The 21,991-nt window shown below is 45.6% G+C and overlaps 1 protein-coding gene across 4 annotated transcripts in view; it reads left to right on the top strand.

The window, feature by feature from the left end:
• The window catches only part of TP63 (tumor protein p63), a 98,205-nt gene that overhangs the window by 9,800 nt on the left and 66,414 nt on the right, over positions 1-21,991 (top strand). For 3 of the 4 annotated variants that reach the window (XM_062499605.1, XM_062499606.1, XM_062499607.1), the window contains exons 1-2: positions 8,868-9,340; positions 10,077-10,209. In XM_062499605.1, coding sequence (XP_062355589.1) covers positions 9,123-9,340; positions 10,077-10,209 — 351 coding nt within the window. In that variant the 5' untranslated portion in view covers positions 8,868-9,122. Of the gene's footprint in view, positions 1-8,867; positions 9,341-10,076; positions 10,210-21,991 lie in introns of those variants that run through there. The other variant, XM_062499604.1, reaches the window with a different exon arrangement.

The following is a 21,991-nucleotide window of genomic DNA, read 5'->3' on the forward strand; positions in this document are numbered from 1 at the left end:
CCCCAGGCACCTGCTGCAGATTATTGATGGTGGACGAGTGGGCCATGGAGTGATTTTGGGTTAGGCACTGAGCCCAGAGAGACAAAAAAAATGGTGTCTGTTGTCTTCAGTTGTAGCTGCAGCTGGACAGCAGAGGCTGGCATGTGGCAGCGGGGCTGGAGGCAGCACTGACACATCAGGAGAAGCCTCAGCAGAGAGCTGTGCTTGTCCCTCCTCCCCTGAGGGGAGGACTCATCCTGCTGTGTGTGAAGATACCAGGGCTGTCGAAACTGGCTACAAAACTCCTGTATAAACTTTGAAAGTTAGACTCAAATAAATGTTCTCTTCTGAGTATTGAAAATAGATCAAATTATGTCTATTACTTTGACCAAAGTGACTTATTATTTTTTAAAGGGACTTGCAAATATTTTGTGGCTTCTGGAGTTTGCCTGTAAAGTTTTTCTTACAACACTTATTTTTGGACTTGGACCAAAAATACCTCAGAATTTTGAGGGCTGGGCCTGGATTTTCCACTTGTGCTGCTTTTGAGAAGACTTTCTCACTTACTGCAGTAAAAGATCTCATCTCTGTCCAGCAGCTCTGACTCTTCCTTCTGCAGATGGGCACTGCTTCTCACCACCACTACAATAGGTTTGGAAAAGGGATTGACTGGAAAAGTGAGTTACAAAATAATGCAAATGCTTTTAATTGGTTTTGGGTTCAAGTCTTTCTTGAAATAGATTATTTATGTTTTCTTTTATTATCTACATTTGGAAAGTCTTGGGACCATGTTTCCCTGGAGATGCACTGATTGTGAACAAGTGCTTTACCAGTCTGGGGATACTGTTATACCTCAGGGATGGAAAAACAAAGCTGGACAGGTCACCCAGGGGCTGGGGGTTGAGCTTGGGTCTCCTGAGCTCCAGGTTTGCATTCTAACTCTGGGCTTCTCCACACAGGTTGGGTGGCTTTCTGTGGCTTATGAGGAGTTTGTAGCCCAGACTAGAAAGCACCAATTGCAGTGGGCAGGTGAAGGAATTGCTGTGGCAATGCTTCACTTTGGTTAGGGCTGAGAAATGGAGTGGGTGTCAGGGCTGAACAGAAAGGAGGGGATGTCCGTGGCTGAGCTTCCGAGGATGGGTAAAATGGGGGTGTCAAAAGCTGAGTGGGAGATAAGAGACATCTGGGAAAGTTCACAAGGTGCTGCAGAAAACCTTGAAGAAAAAAAAAAATAGGGGTTACATTTAGGAGAGAGAGTCTCAAGTGCTGGTGGGGTGAAGAGCTGCCTGAAGCCCTGAGGATGAAATCTCTGTTATGCAAAGTGGTCACTGTTGTCAGGCTGACAACAACAATATGTAGATAGCTGACTAGATGAGCTGTTGATAGGAGATGTACTGGGCTCCTGGGCTGTGGAGCTACTGAAATTGCTCAGCTTCGAGAAGCCATTGCCAGCAGTTTGCATGGAGCCGGCCATGCAGTGCTCATTCTGGGAACCCCAGTGGGAATGCAGAGGGAGTCTTTTCCTCCCAGAGGAGCTCTGCAGCCAGCACTGGAGCAGGGCACTGGTGTGGGGCACAGGGTCGCAGTGATATAATGTGCTTTGAGGGGCAGCCACACAGCTGCAAATGTTGCATTCACTGCAGGCAGTCTTACTCAAGATGACTCTAACTGAAAGGAGATGATGAAAGGAGAAAAATCCCCCTTGTGTTGTGCAGCATGGTGAATTAGGAGGACTACTCTGTACAGCCAGTTTCACTTTCTTTAATATAGGTCAGTGTTGCCTGTGCTCTGAAGACTTGAGTAAAGAGCAACCAGGAACCATCCCTTCCTACCCCTTTCCATTCATCTCACACACATACGCTTCCAAAAGACAAATCCAAGTCACAGGGAGATCAGGATGCACTGTTAGAGTAGTCCCTAGCAGAGCACTCAGCATTCCTGTGAGAACAGAACTGTTCCATTTCCTCTAAATACCCTACAGCTCACAGTTGAAACAGGGTATGTGCAGGACAAGCACCCTTTCCTAGAGGACAGAAGTTAACAGTGCTCTCTGGTCTGTCCTTGACAGATGCTGTAGGACACCAGCAGTGTCACAATGCCCGCTGCTGCTGCCACTCCCTGCTCCTTCACGTGTTCCCCACATCTCCCCCACATCTCCTTGGCTGTTGGCTACTTTTGAGATCAGGGTTCACCCTTCTGGCAGTCAGCTTCCTTAAATGCACACCCCTCTGAGACTCGACCACTTTTCTCACTGCTGCCCCTCCCTGTAACCTGTGCTGCTGTCCACGTTTATTTGTGAGAGACCAGATCTGTGAAATATCTGACAAATGGGGGAACTGGGGAGAAAAACCTGAACCATAGGTGGCAGTTATATTCTATCTCAAAAGAATCCTGTGTTGATGTTTGCTATACCTTACATTTGTCCTTTCTCACCCATGCATCTGTCAGTATTCTTTTGGAGTTATTTTCTAGGACTGACACATAGGAGTGGCATTATGTGCAAAGACAATCTGAAGGGTTTAAAGAATTTGCTGGAAGTCTAAATTTTAAGATGCTAAACCGTAAAGCTCGGCTTGAAATCAAAAGGAGAATAAACACTAGTGAGCTCAGTTCAGCACAACCTGCCTCTGCCAGGATGGGAATCAGTCTCTTTTGGCCACATGTGAGCTAAGACCTTGGAATATGGCATCAGGCAAAGAAAGACGCAGGAAAATCCATTCTACAGTGGGAAGAGAGGCTGCTTGTTGATGAAGCAGATGTAGAAAGAGGTGCAATAGAGGTTGATGAAATTCAACTGCAATCTTCTCCGATGGGGTGGAGAGCCTGTTCCATTTTTCCCCTGTTTAGGGGGTAGCAACAAACCTGTTTGAGTTCCGAAGGACTCCAGCCTTTAGAAAAGGGCTACAAGGGGGTGATTCCAGGGTGTGCTCTGCTGGCTGAGGGTGGCTGCTCCAGGCACGGGGGACAAGAGCCGCAAGTCGGGGAATTCCAGATGACATCTCCTGCCAGGCGCACGCTTGTCCCGTGCTGCCAGACCCCGCATCCTTCTCCTCTTGCACAGCTGTGAGCTTCATTAGGTACCGATGTCTACAGATCACTGCAGTGTTACAGTGCAGAGCAAGGGGAATTCCAGCACTACGAGGGCTGCCAAGTTCCTCCAGTTTTAACGGTGCGATCTGAAAAGGAGCCCCCTCCCCACGCAAAAACTAAAAATACAACCCGACACCAAGATTCAGGCATTTAGACGTAATGCTCATGAACTTTAAATCGTTTACCATTGCTTTTGATGCGCTTCAAGGTGTAACTGGAGAAGGCAGGGACGAGCAAGTGGATTGGGATTGCTGGACCTGAAGCTGCCAACTCCTCTGTGACTTAAATCTCTATCCAGCTCACACCCCGTGGTGGCTGAGGGCTAATATACTATGAATTAAGGGATTTTAAGGGGTTAAGTGCTGTATAAATTCAGGAAGAATGATTAGGTTTTAGTCTGGATTGGAATTCTCCTTCCACCCTGAACTCTGTGTGTGTCTTAAAGCTGGCCACAGCATTTTTGCAGCCCCTTGATTTTCATTCCTGGGCATCAGCATTTTGGTGTCTGAAGATAAATAAAGTTTGAGAGTTTCTTAGTGCAGGAGGTACAGCATATACTCTACCTGGAGAAATTAAGGCCTTTCTGAATTTCTCTGTCTAAACACCCAAAATCACTAGTTCCTTTTAGAGCAAGCACCAGATTGGGACTTGGGTGACCAAGGCTATATTTATGGCTTGCTGACTAATGGTGAGTGATTCTATGACCTGGTGTCTTAGTCTTCTCGCAGGTAATATGGGAGTAATCACGCTTACCTTCTTTTGCAGAGCACTTTCAGAACTATGAATAAAATGAGGCATATTAGAGATCCCTATTTAGACATCACTAATAAATTGTTGGGTACATTTGTATAACGTGGAAGTGCTTTCTTCATAAGAATAGATGTTCTTCTCTCTGCATCAAAGTTTCCTGAGTACTCCACGAGCATATTGTTTAAGGGACTGTAACTTGTGAAAAAAGAACAAAATTTGTAGCTTACAGAGTAAGACTTCTCTGGCCCCATCTGCATGTCCACTGACTGAGAACGACAGGCTCAGTGATAGAAAACTGCACACCATTGATAGACATCTCGTGGGGAGAAGCAGAAATCAACACCCCATAGTTTTGACAGCAAGCAGAAAGAAAGCTCCAAATCATTTTGCTTGTCCCTGCTGTGAAAGATTTTATGTTACAAAATTTTACAGTGTGGCTTTACACCGACATCAAGCCACAAAGTTCTGCACCCATAAACCATACTGATAATTTCTGAGAGTGTGCACACTGCAGGAGAATCTCAAACCAAACCAGAGCTCCAGTTTTTTAGGGAAGTTATGGAGAAATGGAGCTCCTTAGACCTCTTGAAACCCAACAACAGCAGCTTCACTGAAATACCTTATTTATTTCTGGTTCCTTCATAAACCATTCTACTAACCCAGGAGCAGTTCAGAGTGCTGCAGCACCAAGCCCGCTTTGGATGAAAAAACAAAAGAAACCAGCTACCTCTTGGTTGCGACAGTCTTTATTTTTGGAAGGAGGTAGCTGGAGTCACACATGCGCCAGCGGTGCTCGGGCTGTGCCCTGTGTCAGATGTGACCCTCTCCCAGTGCAAGCAGGTGGCATCTGCCTTTAAGGTTCAAAGATACACAGGAGGGGCTGGGCTGTACATGCTCACTGTCACCCCGGGTCTGGCTCTCCTCGGGAGCTCCTGGCTTTTCTCCAGGGGTAAGTCAAAAACATGGGTGTTTTGGTTTAAGCCCTCTCTAAGAAGGATTCTTTGCAGTGAAAGGTGGTATTCTAGGTGACAAGTGTTGCCGTGTTGCAGTAGTGGAGTTTAATCTCTTTCTGCCATTGTTTCCTGGAGAGGAGTGTGGTTTGTTTGCTTTATCTTTAATCTCTTTGATAAGAAGGTAGGAAAGGGGGTGAGGAATGGAAGGATGTGCTTAGAGGGAGCAGAAATGGTCTTGTTTTCCCTCCACTTTGCCACCACTTTTGTGTCAGGCTGAGCCAAGCAGTCGGTGCTTCATTTCCCTGCGATGGGATCCTCAGCTCCAGGGAAAGGCAATAGTAGTGTGCTCACAGCTTATGAGAGGCACATGTCGTAATGTCGTGCTTTGCTCACTGGTTTTTTGGAAGGGTGAGTTGCTCTTTGTTTCTTTTTTTTCTTCTGTTTGTTTTTGGTTTTTTTTTTCTTTGTTTGTTTGGGGTTTTTTGTTGTTTTTTTTTTTTTTTTTTTTTGTTTGGTTGTTGGTTGTTTTGTTTTTGTAAAGTTTAACATTCCCAGCCTTCCAGAAGACCCCGGAATGGGGTGCTGTGTGGGCACAGCTACAGGGGCACGCATGGTGCTGTCACTGCTGTGTTCTGCAGAGATGTCCCTGATGAGAGGGACAGCAGATGGGATCAGCCCGGACACATCCCCACTCACAGGGCTGTAACACAGTTCTGCTGGGGGAGCGCTCAGGAGGCAACCACAACAATCAGGTGCCTGGAGTTCCCCCCCCCCACCAGGTGAATCTGCAGAAGTGCTTTCACCTGCACTCTGGGCTGCTCTTGTTTCAGTCAGATAAATAGGACTTCAGTAGAAGGGCATGGTTGCCTGAAACCTGTCCTGGGATTCACGGGCTCGGGAGCAGTGTCCTAGCACTGCACAAAGGAACGCTGCTCTTGGTGAGGTGCTGCTTCTGTAAGAACACTTAACTTGCTATTAATAATCCCCTGGTGGTTTTTTTAAAGGAGGGGCTGGTGGATGCAATGTCCTATTTAGCTTGTAGTTTGGTGGGGGCTGTAAATCCCCCGTAGTTCCTGGTGCAGTTAGTGCTCTCTCTGTGAAAAGCATCCTGTCACATAGTTCAGCAGCTGGTGCAGGGACTTACCTTGTAGACTTTAAGAACAAGATTCACTGCCATGCCTTATAGTATAGTCAGTATTTTGGTATAAGAGGCTGTGTTCAGTATGCTATTTCCTGCAGAGGCCTTTGGGATGAGCAGATGTAAGTTAAAGGGATGTTGTTTAAATGTCTCTTAATAAAAAAAAACATTCGCTCATAGAAGCAATTTAAGCAATGCAGTCTTGTGATTAAATTTAGGCACCCAGAGATTATTTTACTGAAAGCAGAGCATTTGCTGATGTGGGAAAAAACAATTAAAGTAGTGAGATTTATGCCCAGATTTTACTTATGCTTTAGGCTGTTATTTTCCAGTGGAAAGTCACACACCTAAGTATGCGTTTAATAGACAAAGCCTTCTCCTCTATGTTGAAGGCTGTTAGTTAAGGAAAGTAACACTAGGCTTAGATTCTATTGAGACCACAGGGAAGGAGACAGTCTGTCTTGACCGCAGCATTGTGCTGAGTTGAAGTTAGTTTTCTTGCCTTTGGACAGTTCTTTCCCATCTGAGAACAGGTGCACCAAACTGAGTAAAAAGTAATGTTCACTGTACTGCTGGGGCTGTCTCTCTAATGCTGTGGACATGTCACAGCTGCTGTGCCAAGGCTGACTGCCTAATCTTGCTGCTTCCTTTGGAAATAGAGCTGGACAGGTAGTAAAGGTGTTGCAGAGAGTGTTGAAGGAGTCTCTGAGAACATTAATCAGGAGACTCCTTGTACTTGGTATAGGGAAGCATACCTTTTTGGCCATCAGGTAAAATCTGGTAATGCTTTTTCTAGAATCAGTAAGCTAGCAGCTTGTCTGGCTACAGGGATAAGGATGATGCAGCTGGAAAATGTCCCTCTATGGAGAAATTCAAAGTTGTGTTTAGTGGAGGGAGGCACCGGCTGTGCCCTTAATGATCCAGTGCTTTCCAACAGCTCTGTTAGCTGCAAAGGTGTAGAGTAACAAACCTGGCCTTATCAGTCTGTGCAGCTGGTGTCTTCTGCACTGCTTGATTGGGGCAGGTTTGTGGAATTGCAGCTGAACAGGACCACCAGAGCAGGCAGGGCAAACTGGGACACTTGGTCTTTTTGAGACTGAGAACTTTGTCCAGCAGTGAACCAAAGCTGGGGCATGCTGTGGCATGCAAGAGCCCTGTTGCACTGAGACTTTTTGAAGGAAATGTTTCTGAGAAAGGTCTAGCTTGTTAGAACTCTTTTTTTCATTGAAATTAGTTCCTGTCTGTGTAGTAATAGAAAGTGGTTTTCAGTGTACAAGTCAAGAGCAGTTGATAAGTGGCAAATAACTGTTAAAAATGAGTACTTTATGGCTTGAGAGAACTTGTTGTGGGGCTTCTCTGCCCAATCATGATGTTCAGGACTGGTTGTAGGGTATTGAGCAATGCCTGTGATCTGTCTGGGTTTAGCAGCAGAGGAGGTTGCAGAGCTTCCCACCGTGCTCCTCCAAGGCTTGTGGTGGCATTGACCTGCAGTTTATATGACAGGCTTTAGGCCAGATCTGTTCTTCTGGATTTCAGTATGGCATTCTTGAAAGTGTCTTATCTGACTGAAAGCCTGAAAGGAGTAATTTTATGTACTTTGTGGGATAACTGCTGTTCTAAGAGGATTTGTGATTATTTTTTCACATGTGGTGTGGGCATGTGCTCTCATCTGTGAGGCAGAGCTGTTACCCATGTATTTCTGCATTTACTTTTTTTTCTGGCTGTTTATGAACTTTTAAATTATGCTGGAGATTTCTTTCCTAATCACAAAAAGGATGAGGAACTGAAGTGATGCTTTCACCTATTTTGAGGCAAGCCCAGCACCAGCTCCAGGGGGCTTTTAAGCCACTTTGATTTCCTTTTGCTTGGAGTAAGAGTCTGCCCTTTTCTAAGAGCATGCAGTTCTGTGGACAGCAGAGGTGAGGAAAGTCCAGCTTTTTGCAGACTAGTCATCCTCAAAATGCAAGCAGCTATAAAAATTCAGTAGAGAGAGCTAGATACCTCTCTTACAGCAGCCAGAAGTAAATACTTCTGGAAAAGTGGAGTAAAAGCACTATAATGTGATCCTCCCTCTGAAACACTTTCTTAATTTTGGCAGCTTCATAAGTTGGGGTCTTCCATGCAGTTTTAGACCATTGTCTTAATCAGGACCAGTATGTGCCAAACCAAATACTAGTTCAATTCTCTTTGGAATTCAGTCATAACCTTGGCTCTTGCCACAGCCATTTCCCTGGCAGAGAATGTGGTTGTTCACTTGTGTTGTGCTGAAAGAACTCCTGTATGGAAATTTTGCAGGACAGCCCCAACCCTGTAGAAGTAAAGGTGGTCATCTGCCTCATACTCTGAAGTTTAAGGGGGAGTTTTTGTCAACTGCAAATATACTGGAGAAATTCTTCCTGCCTCCTTTACATCCCTACAGCCGTCAAGTATTTTGATATGAGTGTGAAAGCTGCTGTGTTTGAATTTAGAAATTGGCCAGTGGGATGAGAATGTGCAGCTGTGGAAGGCATGAGTGCTCCAGCTCTGTCGCTGTTCCTCTTGAGCCCACCTATTTCTGTGAGGCTTGTAGGAGCTTAAGGGGATAAAAATGGCCAAGGTAATTAGCAGACCTGGTGGGAATCAAGTTGGTCTGGCTCACAAATTGATGAGGTGAGAAGGCACTAGACAAACAGAAAAAATCTGATGTGGTTCAGCTTATTTCTATAGAATAGAAAACAAAAATACTATTTTTATTATTATTGCTACTCTAATTTAAAAGCCAAAAGCAAACAAAAACACAACCCAATGCTTAGTTCAAGACCTTAGCTGTAATGGCAGGGTGTAGAAGTCACCTAAATCATTCAAGGTTATGCCATTTGACAGGCAAACAGCCTGGGACACTGGAATCCCACATTGCTTAGCTGCTTAACTGGCTGCCAGGACTGTCTGCTTCATATGGACATTGATTATTTGGGGGGAAATGGAAAGTGGTTTGTTTGGGTTGTTTTTTCCTCACTCTGGGATTCTTGTAACACAGCATCCCAGTGGACTCTGAGGGGTATTTAACTTACTGGGAAGGGTGTCCAAATTCTCTCCCATCTAAATGCAGCATCTGTAGCAGTGTGGAATGTGTGTTGTACAGCTATGAATGTCTCAGGCATTCAGTGTGTCTCCTTTTTCACACAATAGCTTCTATTTATGGGTTTGAATTGAGCTGGACTCATGCATTCAACATGTCTTTGCATATGTTTTTCTTTTTCTTTTGGTTTTTCTTTTTTTTTCTTTCTTTTTTTTTTTCTGTTTCTTTCTTTTGTATTTTAAGGTTTGTAGAAACTCCGAGCCCCTTCTCCTGGAAGGAGAGTTACTACTGCTCAGCCATGTCCCAGAGCTCTCAGCCCAGGGAATTCCTCAGCCCAGAAGTAATCCAGCATATCTGGGACTTCCTGGAACAGTAAGTAGCCCTTACATGGAACATATGGAAGGTGTTTTAGGACAGGATGCTTCTATAACTAGGCTGCTCAGGGGATTGATGCTGGGAATTTTGGAATCTTCTGTGTTTGTTGACTAGATATGTATGTGATGATTGGATGTGTCAGTCTGTGGTGACTGACAGCTTTGAGCTCTCCAGAGGCCCTACACCCAGGCTGTGGGGACCACGTGCACTGGTCAGCAGTGACACTGACTCTCTGCCAGGTCTCTGGTGGCTGAGCTGGCTGCTTCCTAAGGTTCATGGCTGGCATTTCCCCTCAGGACATGGGCTCATCACTCTGTGTCCAGGTTCTGTTTTCCCCTTGCTGATGCCAGGGAGGGAGAGGAGGTAAAGATGGTGCAGAGCTCACCCTGTCAGATCCATTGACTGAAAGAAAACTGACTCCATTCCTATTCCTGACTTACCATGGCTGATGGTGAAACAATCACTGCTGTAGATCTTCCATGAGTTTTGTGTTTCAGTGATTCGACTCTGTTCTTGCCTCAGAGCAAGTGAAATGTCCCTCTGGGCCCTGTCCTGTCCAGGGGCTGCTATAGCTTGGTGTTGAAGAGGTAGATGTTCCTCAGTAGTTCCTTACTTTGTCATGAGACTGGCTTGTGGTAACACTGAAGTCCTGGGCACAGGGGAAGGGAAGGAAGGTGAGGTGGTGGAAAATGGAATTTGGCCAGTTTTAACTGCATTACTTTGTTCTTTCCAGGCCAATATGCTCGGTTCAGCCCATTGATTTAAACTTCATCGATGGCCCATCTGAAGATGGCTCCACAAACAAAATTGAGATCAGCATGGATTGTGTCCGGGTGCAGGACACCGAGCTCAATGACCCAATGTGGGTGAGTAATGAGAAACTTCCTGAACCTTTGGGGGCAAAAGGGGAGGTTTTGCAGGACCTATTCCAGCTGCATTGCCCTAGGGCCATCTTCCTACCTTGGCTGCCTTCTCACCTCCTCTTCTTTCCTGCAGCAGCCCTGGCAGGAGAGCTGAGGAGCCTCTTGCACAGGCTACTCAGCCATCCCTGCACTCTCCCTGCTGAGAGTTAGTTTGACATCAGGGTTCAAATAATTTGGATTCTGGGCATGGTTGCAATTTTGCTGACCAAGGTCAGAGGTTTGTCATTGGTTTTTCTTCTGTTAAGGGTCATATATGAATGAAAACTTGTTTTCAGACTGTGGTTGGGCTCTTTTCCCCTCCTGTTTCTTCAGACTAGGGTGTGTAATCAGTCTTGGCCATAGGTGTCTCAGGGATATGGCTCAAGACTGGAATGCAGATGAGGCACTGGTGGTTGCTGGTTCATTGCCTTTGGCACTAACAGACTGGCTCTTTCTTAGCAATAGCTCTTCTGAAGAAGCCAGGTGTTTTTCTTGCAGGCTGGAGCAGGAGGCATTTCAGGAGTTTGAGTTGCTGATGTCCTGTTTCTGTTCTTCCTGGGTTTTGTATACTTCGGGGTAAAAATAAAGTGTAGTTTGAAATGTGTTGGTATCTGTAAATATTTTTGTACTTTTTCCATCCTGAGAAACTTGTCATTTAATTCCCTGGCTACTCAATCACAATTTTTGATGTGCCTAGTGGTAGTGTGTAGGCGGTCTGTATCCTGGTAGTGTTTGTGACCTGGAGGATTGTCTGCAAGGAAGGAGCTCCTGGGTCATTCTGGCTGCAGTCCCTGGTGACAGGAGGTTTCACCTGTCAGTGCTGCATTGGTGTGACAGGTGGGGAGGCTGTGGTGCCCTTCCCTTTCCATGGAAGGTTAAAAAGCCAGTTTGAGGTGGGGTATGTGCGTGGCTAATGTGGTGAACTAATCCAAGCGCCCAAGGGGAGGTGACCTACATCACATCTGGTTGTCTTTTGATTCAGCATTGGCTGGGGTACAAACCTCCTATCAACATCTAGATCTTGGCTTTTTCCACATTATAGCACAGCTCCAGTGAAATGGTGTCTCTTCAACAGTTCAAAAGATTCTCCGTGTTTACAGGGGATTCTGATTTTCAAAGTGGACTCTAATGGTCTGTTTGAACTGTGTCCTCCTAAAAAGCAAGCCCCAACAGTCTAAAGGTCATTAGCAGTAACTTTTCTCCTTCCATGCTCAAATCTGGATTTGTGGCATTGAGCTCCCCATCTCCTGTTCCTGTAAGTCACTGGCTGTTGGGCTCACTGAAGACCTGTTCAGGGTCTCCCTGTCCTGTCACTGGTGCAGTGAAACATGAATGGAAAGTCCCTTCCCCTTGCTGTCTCTGAGGTGAGCACTGGTGCCTGGGAAGGGAACAAGAAGCTTTCTCTATGCAATTACTTCTTGCTAACGATGGGCTTGAGCCCAGCCTTGCAGAAGGCATTTCTGGAGGGGCCAGGCTGCAGGGTGACTTCTTTTTAAGACATGTTTTTCACTGACGTGACAAGCTGAAGGGGGAGTGGGGAAATTCCATCCCATCCTCACCCTTACCGCAAAGGCAGCAGCTCGGAGTACATTAATGTATGTACATGAATAAATGTTCCAGTTTGTCTTTAGTGGAAGACAGCACCTTCTCTCAGTTGAATGCTGGACAAAAGCCTTCACAAAGCAAAATATGCATTGCAAACCTGTGCAAACAGCTAGTCTTTTAAAATGAGGAAAGCTCTTTTTACTCCCCTTACCACCACCACCACCTCCCTATAAATTTGCAAACATCCCTGACAGGTGACAACTCCCCTTGCAGAGAAGTCTGTGTTTGCTTTGCTGTTTCTGGGGCTCGAAGCGGCTGCAGCTTTCATTGGCAGAGAATGTGTAGCCTGGGGCAAGGTGTTTGCTTTAATCTGAAATACCTTACAACTCTCTTCCCCTCCAGCTTCTCTTTTCCTTTGGATGGCTTTGGGGCACGAGCTTCCCTTGCACCTGTCTCTCCTGTAACCTCAGCCATGTCATTTCTAGACACGAGGTGCTGCACGCAGCTGATTGCAGCAAAGGGTTGAAGAGGGCAGATAAACACAAAGGAATGCAGCAGAAACACAGGGGCCCTGGGAGATGAGCACTGAGATGAAGGCAGAGTGCTTTATAGTATTACATTTGTATTAGGAAAAGAGCAGGGCCAGTTTTTCTCTAAAATGCATCACCATGTGAGATTTAAATGGGTGCAGAGCAATTAAGGGTGGTTTATTTAAAACATTTGTCCTTGTGTGTACCTTAAAGCAATTACAACCAGCTTTTAAAATAGGTTTTGCACTTGCTTGCAATTTATGGCTGAAAAATGAACCTTGCAATGTTAGAAGATGTCCATCCTTGAGCCTAAGAGTTGTGTTGGTGAAACCTGTGATCTTTTTTATTTATTATTATTTGACTTTAGGGAGTACAAGTGTTTGTTCTCAACAGAACTAGTAGTGGGGAATGAGCTGCAGTGCCTCAAGAAACTATCCCACACGTGGACTGGAAAATGAGCACAAGTCCTGCCCCTGCTGAACACCTATCAGTTGTGTTCATTGCCTTGAAAATGCTACTCTTTGGGGAGAAACCTGGGGAAGCAGGTTGGGTGACACAGAAACCCCCTCTCGTCTGGGCTGTCCCTTGCTGAGACCTCACAGCTCTCACACACTTGTTCTGAGGAAGAACTAATCGTCCCGTGCCTGTATAAAAAAAGGGTAGGAGAAATTGGTGATCTGCACTACCTTGGGATGAAAAGATCTGGAGGGGGCAGGAAGAGATTTCTGGGTCTGGGATGACACGGGACAGTCAGCAACCTTCCCCAGCCATGTGCCTTGTGACCAGCTCTTTCACAATGTCCTGGGTGGCCCATCCTGGCTGTCAGCTGTGGCCCTTCCTTTCCCCTGGTGTGAACCACAGGCAGACTGGGAAACCCCAGCCAAGATCTGCCTGTTTTGCATAACTGGAATGAAGGGCTGGTGGTCCCTGTGGGTGTGGAGAACACTTACTTTCTGCCATGGCCCTGGTGTGGGAGGGAGCTGTGGATGGCCAGGAAGGTAAGTTGGATGTGTGTCCCTGTGGGCCTCCTGCCATTCATTAAGTGCACCTAAGGAGGTGGTCCCCAGCTTCTACTGTGATCAGGGATGTACCAGCAGTTGTGGGGTGATGTCTAGTTCCTGCATTCAGAATTAACACTGACTGCAAAGCCTGTATCCTGCAGTGCCAGAAATCAGGTAATGTTACAGCAATTTTGTTTGTCTGACTTGTTAAATGCCCTGGGGCATTGAGGAGGAGGGGTCTGGAGATGTCCGTGAGTGGGTGTGTGGGAGTGCAATAACCCCTGCATTGTCCTGGAGCCCTCTTAGTGCTGTCAGCCTGCTTTGCCAGGTGCAAAATTGCTTTCTTTTACCATCTCTCTAAAGTCCTGTAAACTGCTCACTGATGCTAAGAGATGCTGGTCTGGACGCAAACAAAGCTGTTTTGGGCTAAGGATTTCAGCAAGACCATCCTGGTAAAAGTGTTGTTTGAGCGGTTTGCAGAGTTTTATGTCTTCTGCCATTACCATCCCAGCAGTGTGGCCAGGGCTCCGGGGGCCTTTTTGGCAGGAGCTGGAGTGCTGTCCCCAGGGATGGAGCAGCTCATCCCCCCTCCCTCTGTACATACCTTCCTGTCATGCCCCTGAGCAAGCCGTCCTCCCACAGCCCCTTGCCTAACCAGTTCAGTGGAATGCCTGCTCCCCAGACAGTGCCGTGGTCAGAGTTTTCTTAACCTAGATCCATCCCTCCCCATAAAAGGCAGAGAGAATTCCTTGGTTTTTTTTTAAATTTTTTTTAGTGTTTTGGGTTGTTTTTTTTTTGTTTTAAATTTATTTGTTCTCCCTCATCTTCTGCAGATAATCATGGGGATTTGCTGTGTGTGGCTTGATTAGGCAGTGCTGAGCAGTCTGTGGGGTGGGTTTCTGCCCTGGGGATGGTGGTGTGTGTAGGGCTGTGTTTGGGTATACAGCTTTGCAGTCTGTGGGTTTCCCAAGCCTGCTAAGTACAGAAATTTTGGTAGTGCAGTGTGTGTTTCATAGTTCTAAGACTGAGGACTTCAGCACTGTGGCTCTGCTGTTCTCCTTTATGCATAGAAGTGGAAGTAACAGTAGTCTGTAGGATAGATAGGCTGGGTGCATCTTGTGTAGGAAATGGAGGTGTTGAGGCTCTCAGCCTCAGTCCTTTTGCCAAAGACACATCTCAGAGTTGGTATTTGATGCTTCGCAATGGAAACAAGAAACCTTTCCCATATTTAATCTGCTGTAGGAGAAGCCATGAAGGAGCCACCAAACCACCTTGTACAGAGCACATTCTCAGGCTATAGCCCAGCAAGCTGTAGAGGAGCTGTTTCTGGCCTGAGGTGGCTGCTGGCTCTCTTGTGTGCGCTCTCATCCTTAGCACCATGTAAATCAGTAATTCATATTTGATGGCCATGCAGTGAATTCCTGGTCCCCATCATGTGGGAACTGTGGTCAGGATCTACTGTGCATCTGATGGACATACAGAAAAAGCTCCCCCCCCATCCTGTATGACTCTTGTATCCTATCCCACACTTTAATATTAAAGTGCAGGTTCTGAGCTCTGTTAATTTTAATTGCTTCTTAAAATTGTTTTTCGGAGCCAGGAGAGGAGAAATCTGCTTGTTGCAAGGTAAGGGCTGAAAAAGTATATGGAAGCTGGTTATGGGGTGGTGGAACTGTGGGATGGGAAGACTGTCCCTGGGTACCCACAGCAGGGTGAGGGGCTGATGTGGTGAGCAGTGCAGGGACTAACACCTTATGTGTGCTGCCACAGCTCTGCATTTTGTTAGGAAATGGTTTTGCACCTGGAGAATGAGGCTGATTTGATAAGGAGTTGCAGCAGAGTGGCTTGTGTGGCCATCTGTTTCCATGCCTGGAGTATTCCAGGACTGACCATAGAAAAGAAGGAAGGAAGGACTTTGTACAGCACCGGGATGTGATCAAAGCTTTTATTACTGTCTGGTTTTTGTTTGAGAGAGTTTGAGGCTTGCCAAGTTTCTCTTCTTTGTGGTTATTTATTCGTTCCATAGCTGTGCAAAAAAAGTGGAGATTATGCAAAGACATTTCCATAATGAGCAAAGGCACTATTCTATTGGAAGCTTCCCTCCAGCACCTCTTCTGTTTGCAGTTGATCTCAGAAGTTCTCCTAATTTAGGCTTGCTGGATGTTTAATCTTCTGCTGTGTAGGTCCCTCCAAATGATCTAATCATCACATTTAGGGCTGCAGATCCAGATCTAGAAATGGTCAGTTCTTTCAGATAAGAATGAATGTAAGGAATGTGTCTGTATGTTCAGTTTAATCAGAGTCTGAAGACTTATCTTGTGTGTAGCGGGGTCTAAAGATGTATTTCTGTTTCTTTAAAATAGTTTTTCCCTAGCTCACTCTCCTGTGCTATTTGGCCCTAGCTCTGGCTGCAGACCAGGAGTGGCTGCATGATGAATAGTATCCTTACACCAAGTGTTTTGTTTTTAATGTCACTTCCGAGGATTCTCAATGGTATTGAAGAAAACTAGTAGGAGACCTGTCTGCTCTGTAATAATTTTGGAAGCGTACTTAAAATTCCTTTAAGTATTTCTTCCCTTTCAGCCTCTTGCTGTACGTTCATCTTGGTAAGGAATAAACTAATAATAAGCTGAAAAGCACAAACCTACTGGGAGAGAGTCACAGTGAAATGGGGTGTTTCAGGAGGTGTGGCTTTAACTACCCAAGTCTATTGCTGTGAGCACCTGACATGGAAGAGTGTGGTAATTGTAGTCTTGTCCTCTGCCTACACGTAAATGCCTCCAAACAAAAGAAGCAGATGCTTCAGAAAACATCTTCCTCAAGCAGCTAGGCCTGCCTCCAAAGGTTTCCATGGTGCTACACCTGCTCCTTGAGCAAGTATGGAGCAATAATGCGTTAGTGCTTGTTTTACCTCTTTAAAAGGTCTGCACAAACACTTAATCAAAAGGCATCTTGGTCTTGAAACAATAGATTGTAGGCACTTTTTCCTCTGGAGCAAGTTTAACTTTTATGCTGTCTCGACGGGAACTTTACTCATTGTTTCTATCTAGCTGATAGGATCCTCTTTTGTTCCCTAAAATTCACCTTCCTGTGGATGTTGCAGTTGTTTTGTGTTCTTTCCTCGTTGGGTTGTTTTGTTTTTAATTCTAAACCAAATTGTTTGAAGAAAGAAAACAAGGTCCTTTTCCTTGTTAGCTGGAAGGGTGATGAACTGAGCTGTCTGCATACAGCCAAGTGAAAACTTTGTGGAGATTTGTGGTACCCCTCTCTGTGGGGTGAGGTGAGTAGTGGGTGGGAAGCACCTCACAGTGCTGTTTCAAGCTGCAGACCTCACCATGCCAGGGAGGGGTTTCTCCTTCCAGGCCAAGACAAACCTGGAGCACAGCCCTGGGAGTGTCCTGCTCCCCCTCCTTGTCCAGCACAGCCAAAGTGTCTGTGCCACAGCCAGCTCTGGGGTGTAGCTTTTGTTTTAAAAGTTCTCTCTTGCGTTAATTGGGATTCTTGCTTTGAAGAGTCTTAGGCATCTCACTATATATGTTGCTTTGTGGTTCTGAAGATCCTGCCCACAGTCCTTTTAATAAGTATTACTTTTTTCCGCCAATATTTCATGAGGAGACTTGTGGACTAGGTAGTATTTTCTACTGAATGTCTTTACCATCTGCTTTCTACCTCAGTGTCACTGATTTGATAGCACTGGAATTAATGAGTGAATTGTCAGGCAGTCACAAAAAATTAAATCTGTCTCTGTGAAGTGCTGGTTTAAGGAGTGGTTTGTGGCCTGGGTTAATTTGCTCACTGCTCACTGAGCTCTTCTCTAACAGGCAGCTGAATTTGCAGAGATTAATGAAAGATCAAAGGAGTTTTCAGTAACAGATATAAACTGTCACTCTAAAAGCATGGACTTCTATCTCCAGCTGGTTTAAATAGAAGGAAAAGGTGTGAAGCACTCTTACTTTTCCTTGAGAGCATGGATGGGTATGTTGGACCTCATGGTGATGTCCAGGCTCGATTTAAAACTGGATGAAACAAAAGTGATTGGTCTTCTGGGAAAAGACCAGCACTGCAAAGTGCAGCACTTCTTCGTAGGAAAAAAAGGCATAAACAGGCTTCCTGCCTGGGGAAGTGTCACACTCCGAAGCGCCTGGGCAATATCGAGTAACAGTGATGTGTTAATACAAGTGTGAATGGCCATGGGTTTCAGGGTCAGGGTGTAACCAGGCATTTGGAAGACTCTTCTTGAATTATTGCAAAACTGGAAACTTTCTTTTAAATACTGCATTATTGTAAAAGGGCTTGGGTGGGAGGGAGTTGGCAGCAGCCTGGAGGCTGGTTGGAAAGAGCTGCTGTGATTGTGCATTTATAAACAGTTGTGCATTTCACGAGACCAGTCTGGAGTTTATATAAGATAAGGGAAGCACAACACTTTCCCCTCAGATGCTTGTGTAAGAACAGCCCTGGTCTGTCAACAGTTGCTCCTTTCTCTGACTGAAAACAAAAGCTCTGTAATCTGTTGCTGTCTCCTTTTCCCTGGTTAGAGCACTTGTTCTTGGGGCTGCAGGTTTGTGCCATGAGCCTGTTCTGTCTTCAGCTGGAGGGATGGGACTGTTTATGCCAATTAGGAGCAATTTTCATGTGTAACTGCCTCTCTCAACTTTTTGAAAAATACTGTATAAATATAGGGGGTTGGGTGTGGTCAATCATGCTGTGCTCAGCATCCAAACATCCTCATGAGGCAAAAATGCAGTTTGAATGTTGGGGGTCATTACTTCAACCAAAGAGCTACCCTGGCTTGAACCCCCAGAGTCCCCATGGCACATCTGCATGCATGAGTGTCTACCTACCCATGGGTTTGCATTCATCAGTGCAAAAGCATCTGCTGGCTGGTAGTTTTGCAGAATTATGTGCTGCCATGCCACGGTATCTGTGTCCAGATGGTTTTACATCTAAGCTTTCATAGTGAAGGCAAGTTTCTGAAAAATAGTCACTAGGGTACAGTAAAAGGGAAAATGAGATAAAAGGAGTGCCAGGAATAAGCAGAAACACTTTTTTGATATATGATCTGTATACTTTGTCTGCCTGCTATGTCATGTCACTGCTGGCATTTCGGTGGAAATGACCCTTGATGGGGTTTAAGGGTTTTTGGTTGTGCAGGCAGTGGGGAAAGTGTGGGGACCTTGCATCACCTTGGCTGGAGAGCTGAATCTCTCTGGAGGAGTGTCTTGCTCTCTCTCATTAACTGGAGCTCAGCAGCCAGAGGGCAGAGGCCCCGGGGCTGTGCGCGCCCTTCCTAAACCAATATTGCACAGTGGTTGTGAAGGGAACTGGTTTTGTTTCATAATTCCTTTCCACCTTCCCTCTCCCTGCTCCCCCACCATGTAGCGTTATCTCTTGACATGATGCCATTAACTCTCTAATTAGCCCTAGGGGTGTTCTTGGGGAGATAACGAGACTGTAGGAGCTCAAATAAGCAGCGTGTGCAGATGTTTACCCAGGGTCGGAGGGCAGGGCTGTTGTGACAGGCGATTGCCTTGGGGAGGGCATGTTCCTTGGGAAGGAGCAGCTAACCTGCACCATGGGCACATCTAGGAGCGGGGCTCTCCTCCTGCCTTCGGCAAGTCCAGCTATTTACCCTGCACTTCCAAAGTGCGGGGAAAAAAAAATGCAGTTAGGAGTCCTTGGAAAAAAGGATTGATCTTCAGTACTAAACACTTGCAGGGAGGGTATGTTTCTAATGTGAAAGTTCATACATTTGAGTGTATTTCAGAGGAATTTCTGGGCTTCAGATGTGTCCCTGGGTCGGTGGTAAGGAAACCAGGAGGTTGGGATTTGTGCTCCCAGGTGCACAGAGAGGTTACTCTGAGAGCTGGGGGTGCCTGGTCCTTCTCTTTTGTATGGATCAGCTGCAGTTCCATGTGGTGCTGGGATGCACATAAGGCTGTAGCCAGTCAGCAGCAAGTAGGATGCTGCCTCTTATACCTCACCTTTTTTTTTTTTTTTTTTTTTTTTTTTTTTTTTTTTTTAATTTGTTCTGTCTTGCCATAGATGGTTAGATTAGAAACAAAAAAGAGGGAAGTCTCTGTTTCAGGGACCATGTTGTTTTTCCCTCTCTTCCTTGTGGTTTGAGCAATGAAGATCAGCTCTGCATGCATTTTCAAGAAGGCAGGGGTTTTTTTGCTATCTTTTAAAAGTATTTTCTTTTTGCTCTTTGACCTGTTTTCTGCTATTGCAGAGTGCACATCTGTCCCTGGAAGATCTGTACTAGAAAGACTGTCAAAGCCAATTGGCAGAGGCTTGTTTTTTGAGCATTCAGCAGTTATTCAGAGGAGCTGAAAAAAAATTCTACCCAAACCAGTGTTCTATTTTTTCCCTTCTCCTCCTGTTATCTTAGTCCTAATTTGTAAACATTTCTGAGTTAAGTGAATGTCACAGTCTGTGGTGACGCAGTGGATCCAGATGCTATTTTTATATGAGAGGTCTGAGCAGACTTTTTTTTATCTGCAGGAAATTCTGCATGAACTGCCTAAAATGCAGGCAGGTGTGCATGCACACACCTTCCTCCTACAAGAAATTACACAATCTCCAATTAACACTGCAGCTGTGGTAATGACATTTTTAATCGTCACAATTTTGCGCACTTACCTTGTGACCAGGAAGGGTTACTGAGAACTTGCCTGTGGTACTGGTGAGAGGAGCTGGGATAAACCATGCAAGAGCACCAGGAAACAACGTTTAAACAAAGACTCTGAATCAGCAGTTTGACTTGGCCCACAGCTCATTTTGGAAACTTAGGGGTCTTGTTTGCATTTTATTTCATTCTTGCATTTTATTTTCCTCTCCAACAGGAGCCACAAAGCATTGCCAGAAGCTTTCTAGAATATCTGAGTCACACCTGGAAGGGTTGCAGCTGAAACTTTCAAATCTGACTAGCAATTATTTTTCTTTAGTTTCCTACAGTATTGGAGATAAATTACTTTAAGGAGACTTCCTTTCCTGAGGCTGAGCTACTTTTTAAATTTCAATTCAACTAATCATCCAGAGTATAAGTACCAGGCTTTTCTCTCAATGCTTTTTGTTTTCTACTTTATTCTTTTTCTGTTTGGGATGGGGGAGAAATTGTTGGACTCTATTTTTAATGTTAAACCTTGTTCATCTGGCCTCAGCATGAAGTAATTCTTACTGATGTGTGAAAGGAGGGCCTTTGTCTGAATCTGTTTGCTTTTTCTGATTAGGCTAATTGGTACAATAAGGCATAATCTGTTTACAGAGATTGTCTTGCCATGACTTTAGTTGATGATTCCCTTGGAGACCTGTCCAGAAGGCTCAGACAAATTATAACTATCACCATCCCACAGCTGAAAAGTGAGTGTGCAATGTAAGGAGGTGGGGGTGTCCTTTTGTGTTTGACTCAGCCATTTGAGCCTATGGTATTTCAGGAAATCAGGTTTTCCTCTCAGAACCCCAAGAATATGCTGCCTGGCTGTTGTTAGATTGTTGGAGGCTCATCTACATGAAAATTTTTTTCCTGCAAAAGGAGAGAATCAAATGAGGGTCTGGGAACTTTTCTTCCTCATGACAAGGTAGAAAGGTTCAAGCCTTTACTTTTCCCTTGTGCCACTGGTGGCCAGTGTGACTGTCCAAGGCATGGCACCAGCCATGAGAGACAGGAGAGCATCTTATGCAGAGATTGCATTTAGATAACAGGCTAGTGAAGAAAAGTTTGGGTCCCTGGGATGATGAGAGGGTCACACCTGTGCCTGGGCTGCAGCAGCATTGGTGGGTTCAGTGTCTGGTTCCTGCTCTGTTAGCTCCTGCCACCCCTGCTGGCGTGGTGATGTCCTCCTTTGTGTCCCTTGTAAATGATGCATTTGCAAAAAGCCATTTGTCCAGCATCTCCTGCAAGGTGACCACACAGGGTAATGCATCTGAAACACTGAGCCAGGTCGGGACTGTGTGTACAGAGGGAAGGGATTTGTGCTGACATGTCAATTTATTCATGCTATATACACCTCTCCTCGTGTTTGACATGCAGATCTCTTTGGATAAACTTCCACGTATCTCTCTGTATCTGGGTGTTGCTTTACCCACAGCCACCTCCAGCCACCTGTGGGGCAGAAGATGGCAGATACCTCACACAACAATGTTGCATTAGTGACCTGGAAAAGGAGGATCTTTTGAGTTTGAGCATAGCTATGAAAGAGGTTTTTTTGCAATAACCTGCTGAGGTTGGGAGATTATGTATGTACCACCTTCTGCTCTCCCTTCCCCCCCCCCCCCCCCCCCAGTTTTTGATCTCATGGGCCAGTATCAAAAGCTTGACTTTATTTAGGGATCAAAATGGTCCTCTGAGCACAGCATAACTTGTCCTCACTGTTAGACAACAGAAAATCCACGGGTGACATGAACTCTTGCTTCACGTCCAGCTCTGTAAGTTTTGCTGAGGTGCTGCAAAGTGCCCCGTTCTGCTAACGGTGCTGTGGCTGCTCCCTGCAAACTTCACCTGGATCTCGAGATTACCACTGGTGTGGCTTTTTGGCTTGTGCCCATATCGGGTGAGATCAGAGGAGTACATCGGGCACAGCCCCTGGTCAGAGGAGGTGCTGGGGAAGATGGAGAGGAGGGCGAGGGGCTGTGGCAGCGGTCCGAGTCGATGCTGTGATCTGGGAAGGTGGC

This window comes from Cinclus cinclus, chromosome 10 (assembly GCF_963662255.1).
Source record: "Cinclus cinclus chromosome 10, bCinCin1.1, whole genome shotgun sequence".
NCBI classification, from domain to species: domain Eukaryota; kingdom Metazoa; phylum Chordata; class Aves; order Passeriformes; family Cinclidae; genus Cinclus; species Cinclus cinclus.